This window comes from Hyperolius riggenbachi, chromosome 10, assembly GCF_040937935.1.
Source record: "Hyperolius riggenbachi isolate aHypRig1 chromosome 10, aHypRig1.pri, whole genome shotgun sequence".
NCBI lineage: Eukaryota > Metazoa > Chordata > Amphibia > Anura > Hyperoliidae > Hyperolius > Hyperolius riggenbachi.
Window position 1 is genome coordinate 86414668 of NC_090655.1, and position 20130 is coordinate 86434797.

General features: G+C 41.5%; 1 protein-coding gene across 6 annotated transcripts in view; it reads left to right on the forward strand.

Moving 5' to 3' along the window:
- The window catches only part of ANK3 (ankyrin 3), an 825851-nt gene that overhangs the window by 424925 nt on the left and 380796 nt on the right, over positions 1 to 20130 (forward strand). Inside the window, exon 1 of one of the 6 annotated variants that reach the window (XM_068258454.1) lies at positions 6485 to 7048. The exons of 4 other annotated variants lie outside the window; for them this stretch is intronic. In XM_068258454.1, coding sequence (XP_068114555.1) covers positions 6935 to 7048 — 114 coding nt within the window. In that variant the 5' untranslated portion in view covers positions 6485 to 6934. Of the gene's footprint in view, positions 1 to 6484; positions 7049 to 20130 lie in introns of those variants that run through there. One more of the 6 variants, XM_068258485.1, reaches the window with a different exon arrangement.

The following is a 20130-nucleotide window of genomic DNA, read 5'->3' on the forward strand; positions in this document are numbered from 1 at the left end:
GGTCTGACGCTCATACTTGGTCTGGCGCTCATACTTGGTCTGGCACTCATACTTGGTCTGACGCTCATACTTGGTCTGGCGCTCATACTTGGTCTGGATCTTTACAAGCTCCACATATTGCCTGATGAGGCGGGATGTAACCCGTGAAAAGCGTTGCTATCATTCTGGAGTCTACTTGAATAAAGATATTTTTCAGTGAATAACTGATTGTGTGTCTACTTGTGGGAGGTAAGTCCACCACTTCCTTTATCTGGCGCCACCATTTTGAACAATTGTTTATTCTGAGTGTCCACCATTTCTTCTACTTCTACAGAGAGCGACATTTGTAACCTGAGTGTGGTCGGGTCTAATCTCCCCACCTGCCCACTGAGTGGTTACCAGAGGTAACCCACCTTTGTGAGTCTATTCTCATATATTTACTCTTATGGCCAATTGGGTTGACATACTGCACTATTGGGGCTCTCGATCTGCTTTGTTTTTCAAGTACATGTGACCGCACTGCTGATGTGCCAATTTGAATGTACCATTGTAATATTCTTAAAGAGAAACTCCAACCAAGAATTGAACTTTATCCCAATCAGTAGCTTATACCCCCTTTGACATGAGAAATCTATTCCTTTTCACAAACAGACCATCCGGGGGCGCTGTATTGCTATTATGGTGAACCCCCCCACACACACACACACACAAAGAAATTCTGAGTACATACTCTTGGCAGTTTCCTGTCTGTGAACCTTGCTGCATTGTGGGAAATAGCTGTTTATAGCTGTTTCCAACTGCCAAAAAAGCATGCAGCAGCTACATCACCTGCCAACAGTAAAAATGTCACCATGTAATGTCAGAATGTAAATCGGGGATTCAAAAGATTTTACAATGGGAAAACAATGAATAAATCATTTATACATAATTATTGTAAAAATGAAGCACTTTTTTATTACATTATTTTCACTGTAGTTCCTCTTTAAACCGTGTTTGCTATGCGACTATACTGTCTAACACAATGCTCCACAACATGTCAGTTTGAACCTAGCCAAGGATGCGGCTGTGTAGCTATACTGTCAAATAGGTCTTTAACATCAGGGGAAGCTTGCTGTAAGTGTTTGATGAATTACCTATAACATTGTTTAGAAGCCAGCACTGTGTGACCAAGGTGGCCCTTCTGAGGTACTCTTAGCACACGTTTTTATTTATTTTATGTTCTGTCCTTATTCACTTTAGGGCCTGTTTCCACTACATGCAAATTGGATGCAGAATGGATGCAGAAAAACTGACTCCAATGAATGTCTATGGGCCTGTTTCCACTAAACACGATTTTTATGCTGCAGATTTTCCCATAGGTATTAATTGGAGTCAGTTTTTCTGCATCTATCCTGCATCCAATCTGCGGGTAATGGAAACAGACCCTTACCCAAAACTAATAGATTTAATGTAGAGATTTACTTTACATATTTATGTGTGTAACAAGTCAAAAAAAGACACAGTTTCATAACAATCCTGTATCATTTTAGAATATGCACTGGAAAATAAACACCATGGACAATAAAGTTAGACATATCCATGTAGTCCCCGATTAACGAACGAGATAGGGACTGTAGGTTCGTTCTAAACCTGAATCTGTTCTTAAGTTGGAACATTGTGCTATCTCTGTCCCCTGTCCCTCCTCTGTGCCTCCAGTGTCCCCCTCTGTGTCACCTCTGCCCTTTGTACCTGTTTATACAAGGCAAAAAAGCCATTTTTTCTTTGATTTTTTTTTTAATCGATTTTCTCAAAAAAGTCTGATTTGAAAATGTTTTGTTTGACTTGTGGCCATGGAAACACAGAATCCATGCCGTTCGTATCAGCGGGTCATTTGTAAGTCGGGCGTTTGTAAGTCGGGGACTACTTATGTGGCCAATACACAAACATTTGGGGATACATACCTTTTGTCCTTACTGTAAATAAGTCTTCTTTTCTTCATTGGTCTATTAGCTTATCATGTAACTGTCACTGCTACTGGAAGTGCCCATATAGGAGTACTGATTGGCCCCTTTCAACCCCCCGCCCACCCTGTGCATTGGTTCAGAGGTTAGAATATGGCAATTTCATGCCATATTCATAACCATGTAAGAGAACATTCCAGGACACAGAATTGTTCACAGTGGGGATTGATGGAGGTAAGAATGGGCAGCAAGCGCCTTTAATGTGAACCAGCCCTAACATTTCTAACATTTTACTTCATATATTTTCTTCATTAGATGTATTTTTAAATGTAATGTCCCTTAGGTGTTTTTTTTTTCTTCTTCTTACATTATGCGCCGTTCACAAGTGTTGATCCACATCTAAATAAATAATATCTGTTTCTGAAGGAATAATGAGTTTTTGTCATCAAGGTTATGGAAACAACTTAAAAGAGACTCTGTAACAAAAATTTCATCTTTTTTTATACTATCCTACAAATTCCTAAACCTATTCTAATGTGCTCTGGCTTACTGCAGCACTTTCTACTATCACCATCTCTGTAATAAATCAACGTATCTCTCTCCTGTCGGATTTGTCGCCCTGTGACTGGAAGGCTGCCAACTTTTCAGTGTTGTTTATCTGTTATGCACTCCAGGCCCTCTCTATGCACACTCCCGTGTGTGTTATTTACATTAGGCAGCCTCTCTGCTCTCTTGTCAGTGAGAGAAGAGAGCAGCCTGCCTTTTACAAGCTGGATAAATTGTCCTCTGAGCTGGCTGGGCTGTCACAGTACTGAGGTATTAGACGCAGAGCTATCTGCAGGAAGAAACAATCAGCCTGTCGCTCTTCAGTGGATGATAACTGCAGGGGGAGGAAGGTAAACACACAAATGATCTCTTGAGATTCAAAAGGAAGGCTGTATACAGCCTGCTTGTGTATGGCTGTATTTTCTATGTGTGGACATACTGTGCATCAACCTACTTCTGGTTTTGGTGGCAATTTTGTTTGTTTACAAACAAACAAATTGTGACAGAGGGGAATAGGAGATGTCCCCTAAAGCACTGGTATGTTTACTTTTGTGCGATTTTTAACAATACAGATTCTCTTTAACATAAATGAATCATGTACTATGCTGGAGATGTAAGTTTGTTTGAGAAGCAATACACCTTGTTACTTGTTCTGACTACATTTATCCTCTATGAACACACTATTTACTCCATGCCCCGTATTCAATTTTAACTTTGGCTATTTTGAAGCCTATCCTGATGTAATTTCCTCCCTTACACTTCTCTGCCTGATTGTGTATGCATTTCCCGCCCTTCACTATAGAATGTGCTTTGTCTCCGCATGAGAAATATTGGCCAATCAGAGAGGAACAGAGGTGTGGGAGGGGAAAACAGGAGGGAAAGAGGCTTCAGCCAATCAGGCTGCATTAGTTAAGTCTGAGGGTAAAGTAGAGAAGCAAAACAGGACAACCCAGCATGCCCTGCAACTTCCTTTTTGTATATCAAATTTTGTGTGTACCAAATAAGAGTCAGGTAAACTGGGGAATGATCATTTATGCGCCATGTGTATCTTTGTCACCGCGCAAAACTCTTTCTAGAGTCTCTCCTCCAAGCCAAAGTGGCGTGATATGCGTTCTTACCGGTGCAGAGGCCGATCGTTATGCATAGTGGTAACGCACAGCACTCACTCGCCGGACCACTCTAGAAGTAGGAGTCTCATCTATGACGCCCTCTAGTGGCGCCTTTAATTACATGTGCCACTGCAGGACGTCATAGACATAAGACTCCTACATCCAGAGTGGTCCGGTGAGTGAGCGATGTGCAGGACCACTATGCATAACGATCTGCCTGTGCACCAGTAACAGCGCATATCACTCCGCTCTGGCTTGGGGGAGAGACTTGGGGAAGAGATTCGTGGGGTGACAAAGATGCATGCGGCACAGCATGCACATAAATTGTATCGGAATCAGCCGGAATACATGGCGGGGGTGTGATGAAGATGTGACAAGGTAGGGTCTTCTGCCTAAATATGTTTGCACTGAAAGTGTCTTTTTCTTGTCTCAGAGAGTTGGGAGGTTTGTGTATAGGCAAGGCAGAGCCACCCTGCTGTCCACAGCCCGCCCCTTGCTTTCCAGGTGCCCTAGGCCATGGCTTTTGGCCTTGCCTGAAATCCGGCCCTGTATATAGGACGCCACTGGTCGGCCATCTAATGAGACTGATCTAGTTACAGGAGCGGAGACCGCTAGTTTGGACGCAGCGGACAGGATTTGTGCACTGCCAAAGGCTGTAATGTGAATTATGGCTATAGTGCCGCTTACTGACTAATTTGAGTAGCACAAATTATGATAAAATGGACTAATTTGACTGCAGGCAATAGCCAGAGCCTGAATTACACCGGTAGATACATAATTAGTTAGTAGGTCAATTGGGGAATACATTAGAAAATAGGCAGAAGAATATCTAAATCAGAGTGACCCATCTTTCGTCTTTATCCTGCGCCTAAATTTACCAGCACCATTTTTGAATGTGTGCCAGGAACTGCCAATGAGGTTCTTACAGCAAGGTTGGGGGGCAACAGAACATACCTCCGATGGGATTTGAGTAGCATGTCTGTACAGTGCTCTTTCTAAAACTACCTCCTGCAGCAATCGCTAGCAAATTTTTTGAGACAACAATTATTTATAGTTTATGTAGCTCAAGTGGGTCACTGGCCTGAAGAAGGCAATAAAGTGCCAGGGATGCTTGTCCTATTCAGTGAGGAGACCTTGGGGAAGACTCCCTAAAGGCTCGTACACACGTCGGAATTTTCTAAACGACCAGTCGCTTGGAAGTTTGAATGTCCGGTCGTTTGGACGTCAAATCGGGCGTGTGTACAGTCGGTTGTTCAGCTGATAAGACTGTATTTGAACGATCCGCCAAGCAGATTGTTGAAATCCAGCCTTATCAGCTGAACGACTGACTGTACACACGCCCGATTTGATGTCCAAATGACCGGACTTCAAACGTCCAAATGACCGGTCGTTTAGAAAATTCTGACGTGTGTACGAGCCTTAACACTGCTACTGCCTATAGAGCGCATCCTACTGCAGCTCTGGCGCTTGAGTCCTCCAGGTGAAAAGTGTGATATAAATGTTCTGTCTGTGTCTTGCTTCTGTGGGGATTTAGTGAAGGAAGGAAGGATAACATCCTTGGAATGTGTAAGAACAAGCCGTCTGTGGCATTCAAGCACATCAGTTTTGTTTTGTTTGTTTTTTGTCTGTGACTTTCTTTTGATAAGAAATGGGGCAATTTACATACAAATTGCACACCTATATTTTACGGCAGCAGAACTGCTTTGCATCATCTTTTTATAGATATTATCATCATGTTTATTGATTTGTTTGGTATTGTGTTGCTTCTGCCGTCTTGTTTTGTGCCTTGTTTGTGTTTGTACCCAGCCTGACCTAGTTGATGCATCCCAGTTGGTAAAATCAATTTTTCATCTGGATTAGAAGTATTTAGATAAACCAGTTACTGCTACATGCATATTAGGAGGTTTTATGGCTCTAGTGTTACGTATGCACAGACATCTGGATCACTCGAGCGGAGATTAACCAGGCTCAGCAACATTAGGATGCTCTACCCAATCTTCATAAAAAGTGGAATGGTCTAAGCCCCCTATTTTGTTTTGTTTTTTTTAGGTCAGGGCTGCATGTTTTCCAAACATCATTATATTCTGAAATAAGAGCTGCGTGATAGCCAAAAATACACATCATTCCCGCGACCAATGTTTTTAAGGCCCTAATATAATTCTAGTGGCTTGGTGGCATACTTTGTATTTGTTTTCATGTACATTCCATTAATAGTTGCTGCTTCAGGGCCAACGTGCTGCTATTTTAGTTGGCATGATGAATATTCAGAAGCTGCAGATGCTGAGGACTCAGGTGGTAACATAGATATGGAGGTGAAGGAAAGAAGATTTTCAGCATAAATCATTAGCCCATGAGCATCAAAGGATGCATCGATATGCCAGGAGAATTGTATCACTACTTACAAGCTTAGACGGGACCCTACTTTAATTATTGCATGTGTCTGTTTATTATATATTTTTTTTCTTCTAAAACATTAATTAAAATTCAATCAAAAAATGGTATTTTCCACATTTGGTTAAGTGATATTTTTCTTACCTTAACAGTAATATAATTTTTTTCTGCATTGGCAATAGGGAGGTTGCAGCGTATGCTCTTGCATAAAAATGGGTCATTAAAAAAATGCTTAATTCTATCTCCATGTATGCATGTGTTTTCATTGTGGAGAGAGGTAAAGTGCTGTACACATACTGAGCTAATAAAAAACCCTCCTTTCACATTGTGCTCTGCATAATGCAGCTCGGGGGCTGTGTGGCAAAATGATTCCCCCCCTTATTTATTTATTTTTTTCACTTCAGCCTCAGCACCAGCACCAGCAGCAGCAGCAGCTATTTTCATAGTGGAAGCCTGCACTGCATCTTGGGTTCAGAGATTCCTGCAAAGGACACATTGTGGTCTTAAGCTGATGACACAGTGCTCGTTTCATCTGCCCCCAGCACTCGGGCTGCCAGGCAGATTGTAAAGCTGTGTGTTTGCATGTGCAGCTCCACATGACTGTTTTCCTGCATAGAAGCATCATTAGGCGCAATCCCCCTTCACAGGGATCACTTAGGCACTTCCAGCTGGTGGCAGGGGGATAGTGCCGTCAAGCAGCAGCAGCACACTGCTTCAGCTGTCTCTCTCTCCCTCATTGTATTGATACATAACAATGAGTGAGAAGGCTTCAGGTGCTGGGAGGTAAAGGACGAGATGTAAGCACTGGATCTGTCCGTGGTTCCCCTTCTGCTTCTGAGCCTGCGTACTGGCTTCCCTGCTTTGCCTGTCCATTTGTTGGAGTCCTCACTACTGGGAATCTGGATAGAAGGTGCATAGGGGTGTATTACCTTCTCCAAGGGACCCTTTCATGGGATATTCTCTCTCACAATGGCTCATGCAGCATCCCAGTTAAAGAAGAACCGGGATCTGGAAATCAATGCTGAGGAGGAAGCCAAAGAGAAAAGGAGGCACAGGAAGCGCTCTAGGGATCGAAAGAAAAAGGTATCTTTTCTGCCTGATGACAAATGGAGTGCTAAATGCTTATTTCACAGGTGTATGGCCGGGCTCTGTCCACTGAGATGTCCACAAGCACATTCCACTATTGCTGACTGCTGCAGTGATGGTGCAGGATGTGTGTCCTTTACACACATATGTCTGTCTTCTCCAATGGGGTATAAAAGCAGCTTGTAACCACTTCTCTGGCTCACAGCTTCAGCTACTACTGCATTTATTTCTGAAATTACCCAAAATGCATTTCAGGGATAATGCCATTTGCAATACTTGCCTATGTAGTCGTTGGTGTATACGTCTATATTTATAATGATGTGTGTGTGAATGACGTATTAATTTATAATATACTATATGAGTCTATGGTGTGAGTGTATATATATTATATTTATGATGATTATGATGCATACCTGTATCTACACGCCATAACTCCTATGGCTTCCAGTGCTGTCAATGTGACCTCATTACAGATTGTCACTTGTATGTTTGGGATGTATATTTTGACACCACTGCTAAATTATTCATGGGAATCAGTGCTCATAAGATCCTGTGTATTCCCTTTTCGCTTTGCTTGTTTCTCAGTCACTGCCTGGGACAAAGGGCAATTAAAATGCATGTTCTATAGAGAATTGTGTCTATGCAGTAACCACAGAGCCTTTCTCTCTCCCCCATCTAGTTTTGTAGATAAGGCCCAGAAGCAGTTTCACTCTCATCAGTTGCAATTAATAAATATATTGACCACAGGGCCAGAGACAAAGCTGAGCTGCTTGCCCTTCTTGGTTTCCTCTTTCTTGTTCTTTTATGATCCTTTGTGATATTCCCTAAAGGACAGATAATCCTAATTTACTGTGAGCATTGATGCATGAGCTGCCTCAGTGACATGTAGATTTGCTGCAGTAACGTGCATCCTCCTTGTCCTATCATATAGGGGGGACACAACTACTCAGCTCTCTATTGTGTACACAGTTCAAGAAATCCCTCCTAGGAAACAATTATCTATTGTTAAGAGTGCCATAACAGGATAGAGGCTGTAGGTGTTGACATGCAATAGAACACGGCATGGGGTGTCTTTAAATCTTCTATTCAGTGCTTGTGTAGTTTCTCATTAACCGCCATGCTTTGTTTTAACCGTATATTAGAGGCCATGACAGTGAGGGATTTGAGTGGTATGACCAGGTGTCGTTGGTAGGTAATTACGGCAGATCATTGTGTTTTCTCAGCATCCATACCTGTGATCCGGATGTTTATTGACCGAGCAGAAAATCTACACTGAAGAGGAGACCACTGACAGTGCACAATGCTTACTCACTATGCACACGCCACATACTGTAAATATATATGTGTATACTGCTTGATTCTTAACTGTATGCCATTGGTTACATAATCCCGTCACTGATTGCCCAATGTCTTCCACTACCAATTTTAGTTGTACGTCGGAATCCTTATACAAACGCAATTCACATGTCTGTATTGGATGCAGAGCCATGAGCTTCAGCAATGACATTTTTGGACAGCTCCTAGTGTTGTCGTTGATTGTCAGCCACATCACATGATTCAGTCCTGTTTAATTTTCTTATAGTGTAGATTTGGGATTTCATTATATGCCAGCATTGTGTGGAAAACTTATGCTATAGAAGTGTTTCTGCCGTAAGTGTTGACTTGACAATGCACATTTCAGCTTCTTGTGTATCCTGTGAGGCCAGGAGCTGTGGGGCAACGGCTTCTAGGGGAGATCAAACCGCTGTGTTTCTGTTCTCTAGGAATGCTTCCCATTACCATAAGACCACCTCCTCAATCTAAAGGGGGAGATGGAACTGAGAGGTTATACATTCTACTGTGTGTTGCCTTTGTCCCTCCAGCCGTGCTTCAATCGTATGTCTCTGTCAGGCCTAAGAACAATACACAATAGGAACTGAGCCTACCCTTACTGCGAATGTACTTAATGGGGCGTGTGTATTTTCTAAATCCATGTATTTAAACCACATTAACATTTATATTTATCTTTTTAAAAAAAATGAATTTAATATGCTATACCACCTGATTAAAATGACAGGCCGATATTGGACACTATGGCAATGATGTGCAGTATCGCAGGGCATCCAATCAGCCTTTAGGTTTTAACAGACTTTGTTGCAGCCAGTGTAAAAAGAATTCTGATTGGCTGACATGGGTTAGTGCACCTCTCAGCCTGCTCACTGCTGCATTATATAATCCTTTCTCCTGGTGATCCAAAAGGGATTTAAAGATGTATCTCTATTGCCTTCCATCCGAAGTGCTTTGTCTGTGTTTTGATACATTAAGATTCTAGCGTTAGGCCAATAGGGATTTCTCAACCTTGAAGTGGAAGAATATTATGAAAGAGAGCCCATTAAACTTACAGTTACAGTGTAGAAAAGTGATGGGTGGGGTTTTTCAGCATTTTCCATTCTATGCGGTACATTTAGAAAGCCCAAACTCAGGCTCTGCTTCCTCAGATCTTTCCTCTGGTATAATTATTCTCCTTCAACAAAACTGCCCATCGACTTGACAGCAAATTGCACCTTCACATATTTCTCATGTCTGGCTTAATTTAACAGTGTATGTCCTTGTAACAGTGTACAATGTGTTTGCTTGGGACTGCTGAAGTTACTTCAGGATAACGGCAGTTTCCATATATAGATCGTTAGATCAGTTTTCCTACATGTAATATACTGTAAAGGGTACTATAGCAGTCAGTGTGATGGTTTGCACAATGTAGAAGCACTGTGTCTGCCCAGGTGCCAGAGAGCGTGATAGGTTTGCAGTATAACCATCAAGATGTCTAATTAGGTTCTGTAGTGTCGTATGGCATATTACTCATGGGGCAGCATGGTGGCGTAGTGGTTAGCGCTCTCGCCTTGCAGCGCTGGGTCCCAAGTTCGAATCCCAGCCAGGTCAACATCTATAAGGAGTTTGTATGTTGCCCCGTGTCTGTGCGGGTTTCCTCCAGGCACTGAAGTTTCCTCCCGCATCCCAAAAAGATACAGATACGTTAATTGACTTCCCCCTAAATAGGCTATGATACATGCACTACACAACACATACACAGACATATGACTATGGTAGGGACCAGATTGTGAGCCCCTCTGAGGGACAGTTAGTTACAAGGCAATAAACTCTGTACAGTGCTGTGTAATATGTTCACCCTATATAAATACTTAAATTAATGAATTAAAAGCGAGCATGAACTCAGAACTTTCTCTCTGCAATTCTTTGTTACAGCTGATACAAATCCTGCAGTTGTCTACTTCCTACTTTCAGGGAAGCAGACATATTGTTAACATCCTGTGTTTACCAATTAGCTCTCTGCCATGTCAGTCAGCTGACATAGCTGAGATCAAATTACAACTCCTGCGTGATTAGTCACAGATGAGGGGGGATTAAACAGGCTAAGCTCTCTAAATACATACAGGGTACATTTCTCTGTTTTCCTTCTGTCCTGTGCAAGAGTTCAGGTCAACTTTAAGTCAACTTTAAGTTGTCCGCATGCGGATTCGCATAGCCAATACAAGTGGATGGCCCTGTTTCCACTTGTCAGAAATCCTGAGCGTTTTTCTGTGCGGGAGAAATCTGCACGGAAGAGCCACACACCGCTATGCGAATCGCCGCTAATGTATTTAATAGGGAAATCGCATGCGGTTTTAGCATGCGTATTTTACCGCGATTTCACATGCGCTTTTGCATAGAAAGTAATGTTAAAACACACATGCGGTGACATGGTTAAAAATCGCATCAATACTAACCTATGCGAAATCGCGGTAAAATATGCATGCGGTTTTGTCAGCGGGGGATCCACAGCGATTCTTCACCGCACAAGTGGAAACGGGCCCTTAGACAATGGCATTCCTGTCTGTAAGATAGGACTGAGAGTTTGATATGAAGCTATCGGGTTCTTTCACAAAGCATTGTTATGGTGGCATGCATGGTTTTACGCTTGTTCTTTTACAGAACTTAATGGGGCACTTTTGTGTGCATAAATTGTTCCTCGTGTAAAATAAGAAGTCCTTGGCATAATGCTGCTTGTGCATCAACTGCTATGTAACACAGGGCCTGATTTATTTATTTTGAGGCTTATTGGCCTTTTCCATTTTATTATGTAATGACTTGCAAGGTGCTAAATAATGCCAGGAAGTCGCTGCTGAATCACTGGTTGCTAAAGTTTATCAGCATTCTGTGCCAGTGACGCAATTACTGGGTATAGAAGCTGATTTTTTTGTCATTAGCCACAAATTGCTTCCTGCAAGCAGTTTGTAGCTGCACAGACATAGACTGTGCTAGAATTATGAAGGAGTCACCACAAGGTTAAAAATAAAAGCTGTAAAAAGGAGTACAAGCATAGAAGGTATATAAACTATGGTAGTCATCCAAGGCACTCACGCCTGTTCACCTCAGCCACTTGGCATGTTGTTTTGTCATTGGCTTGAAGAAGAGGGTGACACCCATGAAACGCATAATCTTATCTTTGTTTGTAAACTTATCAGTCCTAGAAGTTTTCCCAGTTCATCAGGGGAGGTAAGTCTTCCATTGCCTCTCCTTTTTAGCAATAATTCCCATCTGGACACCTTCTACACAACTCCCCCCTCCCCCCCCCTCGACAATTCGTTTTAACACAGCATAAATTGGCATAAAAAAAATTACAATCTGTCACGTGGGGCAACCCTGCCTACTTCATCAGGTATAAACACTGCAGGGCAAGCCTGTGGATGCCTCTGTAACACTGAGGATTGGTATCCATTGCAAATAGCTAATGAAGACATGGCTCTTATACAAGATGGACACAAATAGGTGATAGGCAATGAAATGAAAGATGACATTTATCTAAATTATTTTTTTTTTGGTTTTAATAAGCAGCTTGTGATGTTATGCTCATTACTGCTTGTTGCACAGCTGATGAGACACAAATCTATCTACTTCCTATATTGCTTAGGCAACTGCTTATCAGGTACCACAAAAACATTATGGACCTCTAATAAGTTGCCACAAACCTCGTTAAGGACCTAGTATCTCCTCTATATGTACATCTATCAAGTTGTTCTGTACAGTGCTAAGGAGTAAGCTCTGGCAATCTAACTGTAGAAGAATGACGTGAGACTGTTAAGTGTTTTTATAATAAGATAAATTGTTTTTCACCACTCCAGTACTTCAGTTCATGGTGGAAATGGTTGTAAGGAAAGGTTACACATGTATGTCGAGTTAGTCTATAGTTGTCCTCTGTCTGTTACGGTGAGTTCACTGTGTATCCTAAGCAGAAACGATGCGCCCGGCGCATGTCCGTCGACATGTTCCCACTACTCACCATTGTGCATCCGTTCATCTGTCACCACCGTTCGGGTCCCCATTGTCAGGGGACTCTCGTTGGCATTTAGTTCCGGCAGAGACGGACTCCCATTCGATTGCAATGAGAATCCTGCCTAGCAACAGGGAGGATTCCCATTGGTCCACCAGTCAATGAATCAATGATAATCCTCCCTGCTGCTAGGCAACATTCTGTTTTTGCAATCCAGATCTGTATACCCACCGAGTATCCCATGCAGCTCCGCTGCATGGTGTGTGGCAGCAGCGGTGCAGGACTCCATGTGACTGAAGACAAGTAAGTACAACAGAACATATGCAGGTAAAAGTCTAGTGAGAACAGACACTGTCATAGGCTTAGTCAGCAATATACATACAGACAAATGACTGTTGCCTGATCTAAATTCAGGTGGAAGTCTGTATGTGCTGTACCTGAGAACAAGGCAGCATAGAGAAGAGGTCCTTCAAGGACTATTTTTTCCATCCCCTTTGTCGTCAATCCAGGAAAAATCATGCAGGTTCCAAATTTGCAATCCCCTTACTGCAACGGATCAAATCCATTGCAGACTGGCAAGTGTGCATGTATCCTATATATCACATAGAATTCATGACCATGTTCTTTTCTCCCATGTGGGAATGGTTAGGAGTTTTTTTCGGTAGTGGGAACGAGGCCTTGCTGTGCTTTTTCCTGCAGAGACTTTGAAACTTGCATTAGGCCAGAAACCTAATAGGAGCGATTTTCTGAGCGATTTGAAAGCTCTTGCTAATGTAATGCTATGGGTGTGATCCCACTTGAGCGATGTGATTTTATAAAAATCCCCCATAGCATTGCATTAGCAAGAGCTTTTTCAAACCACTAGCGATTAGAAATCGCTCCTAGTGGGTTTCTGGCCTTAGACCTCTATTATGTTGTGCAGCCTCAAGTGTTACGTTCAGGCACTTTTCATACGCACTTTATAGAAAATGATTTACATAATTTCAGAAAATAAAAGCTTTAATAAAACAAAAAAACACAAAAACATTGTTTTTGTAACAAAAAATAAATGGCTATTGCGTAAGTTCAGAGTCTCCTCACCAGCAACCTCCTACTGCAGCTCACTAAAGCCATGCTAGATTGACAGCCACAATATTCCAGTCATGGGGGAGGCGTGGCTTTATCTGACAGGTGAAAAATGATAATTCTGCAGAACTCAAGGTGTAGTTCAATTGAAGTGATAACCTAGTTTTGGGACTAGTCATCATTCGAAAGGCATATTGCAAGGTATTTTAGCATATTGTCACATTTTTCAAAATTTCCCTTGCTTCATCTGACAGAGCAATCCCTATCCCCTGTGGTGGGGATGGTGTTTGATTCACCAGGACATCAGAAGTGCATAGACTGCAATGTCTGACAGTCTCACTATTGAGCTGCGCAGCCATACCTTGCTATAACACACTGCTGCATGCATTTCTGGCCAAAATGCAGCGCTGAACCATTCACTGCCTGTGGCAATGAATGGGATCAGCAGCACTATAGATTGCAACACAGATCGAGTGCATTGCGTTGTAAACGCATGGCCATCTGCGTTGGATAATGTGAATGAGGCCTAAACAACACGTTATTGTCAATGCAGCAACTACTGATGGGACCTGAAAAAAACAGACTATGGGGTGTATACACTAAACGGAGCTGAGTGGAATTCTACGCGTAAAGTCTTACACAAAATGAGTAGTGCTTAATGTATTGCATTCTGCCCTACTCATTGTGCCTTAGGGCCTGTTTCCACTACACACAGAATAGATGCAGAAAAACTGACTCCAATGAATGCCTATGGGAAAATCTGCATCAGAAAAATTGCATGTAGTGAAAACAGGCCCATAGGCATTCCTTGGAGTCAGTTTTTCTTCATCCAATCAGTGTGTAGTGGAAACAGGCCCTAAGACCTTATGCACGTTATTCTGCATAAAGCAGTTTAGTGCATTCACCCCTATGTACCTTTGTGACATCTTCATGATAGGGGCAGCCATGTTGATTTTGCTAGCATCTTTCTCCTGATTGTATGTGCCTACACCCCTGATTCTACATGCACAGTGCTTCTGTAAGCCAGACCTCCATTATTTCCTACCTAGACAAATTTCCCTGATTGTCTCTTTTGTTTTTAGTAATGAAACGTACACTTTCTTGTGAATACTGTTAGTGTACATGCAAACAATTTATGTGCGGACTTGTAATGTTGGCAACTGGTCCATTTTAATGTGATTACATTTATCGGCTACACTATTAGCTGAAAATGTAATCTTTTGAAACCGTTTTCTTTATCAAAGTTTGTATCTTCCTCTGGCGTGATGTTCCTTGACCTAAATAGTCATTTACAGATGTTTACAGTGGAATAATTAGTTATTTTGGAGTTTGTTGCACTTTTTCCCCCGATATCTGATTCTTGTTTTGGCAAGTGACGTTGCAGTCCTCCCATGTTGTGTATCATAGCGTTTCTCCTATGTATTGGCTTGCAGAAGATCACTTGAACACATTTCATGGCTCTTGAAGCCCTGCCAAGGTGCATGTCTATGTCTGCCAAATGTATAATGATGCATCTTGGGAGTTTCCTGTCTCTGGGAGGTTTTATTTCCATACATAAATCAGGACCTAACTGTTGGGTTATTGGCTACAAGAAATGCAAAAACTATTGCCAGGACGGTAGAGGAAAACTGACTATTTTCTCACTCCACCTAGAGTTCTAGCTGGTCAGAGTATAGAGCTATATAGGTTGGCAGGATGTTTGTGCAGCCTCTGGAGAGGGTAATGCTCCTTCTGCTACATCAGACATTGCCAGGCCCTCCAGGTAAGACTATCACTATACATGGTGGTTCTTTCCATGGGGACTTCTGTTCACAAGATACCCTTTGATCCTTCAGCAGAAGGCTGCTAGACTCTTCCCTATTACATGTTTGTATTAACATATAAATTAAATAACAGCTACATGAAATCTTCACTAAAAGTATCCCCAAGTTATATAATTTATTACGTTTAATTTTTAATTTTTTTTCTTCTGCTTTGCAGTCTGCTTTGAAGGAAAAAAAAACTGTTCTGCATCTGTAGCTGTCTATTATTCCTTGAGTTTAAACTAACATTTAGGTAACCTAACTTAGTGGTGGGAGGTGCCTGAAAGATTTGAAACCGTTTACTAGAGTAGTAAGCTTTCACTCACCTTCCAGCAGGCCAATCAAATCAATCAGGAAAGTTAAGTAGGGTAGTGCTAATGCTTTGAAGCTCTAGATTCCCAGGTTTATATGGACACTATCTGTATGGAGTCTGTATGTTGTAAACGTGTCTGTGCGGGTTTCTCCCTGGTAAATACCGTTTCTTCCCGCATCCCCCCAAAAAGCATATCGGCAGTTTAAATGGCTTTCTTTTGCTTCCAAATTTAGCTGTAGAGAATAATTGTGATGGGCAGCATAGTAACTTAGTAGATAGTACTATCACCTTGCAGTGCTGGGGACCCCAGTCAGGGACAGAACACTATCTGAATGGAGTTTGTATGTTTCCCTGTGTTTGTGTGTATTTCCTGTAGGTTATCCTGTTTCCTTCCACATCCCAAGAACATACAGATAGGTTAATCGCATCCCCACCCCCAATAAATTAGCCTTTTACTACAAAAGACATGAGATGGTTTCCCACCCCAATATACTAGTCTTGTACTACAATAGACTAAAGACAAGGGCTGACTAGGGCAGGGGCTAGATTGTGAGTTCCTCAGAGGAACAATTAGTGACATGACTATATACACTGTGTAAGAGGGCAGAAGAAAAGGTCAGCATCTATATAAATACACAATAACAATATGTAAGCGCTGCTGAGAGTCAAGTTTACGAGTGTTGTAACATCCAAAAATAAATAAATGATTGCCAAAAAGTAGTTAGTGCCCCAGATATGTGCCGCTTTTTTTTCTAAAATAGGTCTCTATATGTCCCCTAATTTTCTTTTTTGGTCTGGGTGCCTTGCCTAAGGACCTGTGCAGCGGGATTATGGGAACTTTTTTTCTTAGCTACAGTATCAAGCGTAGCTCAGCATGTAAATAACCAAAACCTTCCTAAGGTTAAGATAAGGACACTATTACCAGAAGAAGGTAACTGAATCCCCCCTAATGCTGGGAATACACCATGAGATTTTTTGGCAGATAGATGGTTTGATAGATAATTTCCAACATGTTTGATTTGATTTTCAATAGTTTTTCTGTTTTCAATTTCTTATGGAAGTGAATGGAAATCGATTGGAAAACCGATTGGACAGTAAATCTGTTGAAAAATCCCATCTTGTATTCCCAGCATAACCCTTTTAAGAGTTTACCCAGAGATGTAACGTGTTGTCTAGGTGGTAGGGACAGTATGCTTTGGCAGTAGGGAGGAAAAATTAACACTGAGGTGGCTTGGGGAAAAAAAAAAGGGCAGAAGTGATGTCACTATTAGCATCACAGAGAAACCGTAAAGATGGAAACCAGCAGAAATATTTTCTTTTTTTCATATTACATTTCTCCTAAATCTGACAGTTCCGCTATATGTGGTTTAACTGAAAGCTTTTTCTCAATGCACTGCAATGGAAAAAATGAATACCAACACATACTAACACATACCAACACATTGAGTGTAAAAGGGCCCTAACACTAATAAAAACAGGATAGGTAAGCTAAATAAGTAATTTCTCATTAGAGCAACACCTCTGTGCAGCACTTGGTCAGTCTGTCTGTGTGAAGCCCAGCAGAAAAAAAATCATTAATGTATAATAATAATAATAATGCAATTGTTTGCTTATTTGTTTTTTTGTTTTTTAAAAGGTGTATTTTGGCAGTCTCTAGTAGTAGCAATGGTGCACGAATACTTTTTTTCTGTCTGTCACTGTTTATCCTCATTTGAAATTATGACCAAGGAGCTGATATTTGCCGGCACCCAAACTCCCACGGCGCTTCTGGCACACAACTATCCTGCTTCCAAAAAGATCATCCTTGAAATACTATTTCTCTATGCTGGCTTGTTCTCAGGTGCAGCTCATCCCACCACATAGAGTCAGATCAGGCATCAGTCATGTGTCTGTATGTATATTGCACACTGAGCGTTTAATAATGTGGCCATTTTGATATTTTGCTTACATTATTTTTTAACGATCACAACATCGACAGCATTTTTGACTGTGAGCTATATTAGTGGATGGTAGTAGATCCTAAATACAGCTAAGAATTAGGGATTTAGTAATACAGGAGTGATGTGTGTGGCCACTATAAATCCTGTGGCATATCATGGTCTTGTCATATTCTACTTTCACTGCTTGGGCTTTCCTGATTGCCTAATGGGCTTTGCTAGGCCTGGTCTTTTCATATTGTAATGGCACATGCCAATAAGGAGACAAAAGGAGGCAGCAATCTGTGACAGCAAGTGCCGAATTCATCTTCTACCAGCGCATTCAATTAAACGCTGGTCCAGCTGATGCCCATCCTCCCCTGCACAGAAATCTTAGGTCAAATGATATTAACCTCCCGCTGACAGTCTGTTGGATTGGCAATTTACGTGTGGGTGCTACAGGCAGATAAAAATGTTTACGTGTAATGTTTATAGTATTGGAGCCGTCACAGGCACAGATGTCCCCAACAAAGGCCTTTGTTCCTGAAAGGGACACACTGTGGTGTACAGCATGCAGTAATGCAGCAAATATGTGTCACATTATAGCTTTACGTTCCTGTCTAAGCATTCATTATCCACATATGCATGACTCAAGTGTATTACCAAAGCGTTGATTTCATTGCGTTATAGAGGCGAAATGCAAAAAATTAGAACATTGTGCAAGTAATAATTCAACTTAAAAGGTATAACTAATATATGAAATGGCCTCATTACATGCAAAGTGAGATTTTTCATTAGGGGGAAGCTAGGGATGCTGGGGAAGCCTGTTCAATTTCAGTATTTTCTTTGCCTGAAAAACAATAATTCCTGATCATTTTGTCGACAAATTTAGTGTTCATACGTTTAGGTAGGTGACAAATGCATAGCTCCCAACTGTCCCTGTTTTGGAGGGACAGTCCCTCTTTGGTAACCCAATTCCCCTGTCCCCCTCTTTAAGGAATGATGAACAGATCTGTGTAAATATATGTATTTGTCTACTGAAAAAGGTGTTTAATCGACTAAACTTTATTCCCAATTCCTTTAAATTGATTTATTTCTTATTTTTATGTGTTAAAATGAACGAATATGAACCAGGATAGAAAGGACCAGTGTGGATTGAAATATCAAACATGTTTTTCTTATGAAATCTTTATGGTATGTGTAACTAGGGGTTTGTTGGGCATGGCTTAAAGGGAGTCCAAAGCAAAAGTTCTCTTCACGGTCCCCATGTTCCAGCCCTGGATCCCCCGATTGGTTGGAGACTGCTCTCCGCCACTGCCCAAGACTTCGGAAGTCTTTGGAGAACCTAAATGCTTCCAAAGCCAGGCCACTCCGCACTATGAATGCGCAAGCATGCTGTCTCACGCATTTGCGCAAGTACAGTACGGATTTGCCTGCCTTCGGGAGCACTCGGGCTGCCCACGACTTCCGAAGCCTCGCGCGGTAGAGATTTAAACGGAGGAGCGCAGGACCATGAGGATAGCGGGAAGGGTCATTAGGACCCAGAGCCTTCCCTCTTCTTAGGTGAATGTTTTTTGTTCTAAATTTTGCTTCAGAGTTGACCCCCCTTTCTTATCTCAAAATGTTGGGAGCTATGCATGTAACGTGAGGGAAAGAACACTAGTGATGGCAGAGATGTTGAGGCAGCAATGCTTGTAGTGATGGTGTCAGTTGGAGTGATGTGTAGCTGTGAACGTGTTCATTTAATAGTTGCTTCTGTTAGCAAAGTGCTCCAGTAGTGGTGGTGCCTGCTGTGCCTTATGGGAACTCTTTCTCTAATTATGGTTTTACTCAATACCATTTGCCTGGCTGTACTGTTGATCCTCTGCCTCTAATACTTTTAGCCATAGACCCTGAACAAGCATGCAGCAGATCAGATGTTTCTGACATTGTCAGATCTGACAAGATTAGCTGTATGCTTGTTTCTGGTGTTATTCAGACACTACTGCAATCAAATAGATCAGCAGGGTTACCAGGCAAATGCCATTATTTAAAAGGAAATACATATGGCAGCCTATGGTATTCTTCTCACTTTACTTGTCCTTTAATTGAATCAAAATTGCTTCTAGTTATCCTTATTCAGCATTATATATTGCTGTAGAGTATCCTGCATGATTTGTGTGACATCAGCAGTTGTACAATCTTCACCTCTACCAGCCTAAAGGTGGCCACAGACGATACAATGCAATGATCCTATTTTACAAATCGAAACCTTTTTTTTTTCTTTATTCGAGCAAGAAATCCGGTTGGATTTCCCGCTTTTATTCGATATAAGTTGATTGGGAGTGGTGAATTTTTTTTTTGATACATTTTTATGAAAATTGAATGGTGTAGGGTAGATTGTCATTTTCTTACTATATATACCCCCAAGCGATTTTCTTAGTGCTTTGAATCTTTTTTTTTTTTCATAATTGGGGTAAAATTGAACATGTGTGTGGCTCATTGGTCAGATTTTTTTCAAATGTTACAAACAATCAGAAAAATTGATTGTAACCCTTGAATTGAAAATAAATGTAACAAATTTTATGGTTTGTGGCCACATTAAATTGAATAAGTTGTTTTGGGTTACCCCAGTAATCTGCAAACTTGGTTCTCCAGCTGTTAAGGAACGACAAGTCCCACAATGCATTTGCCTT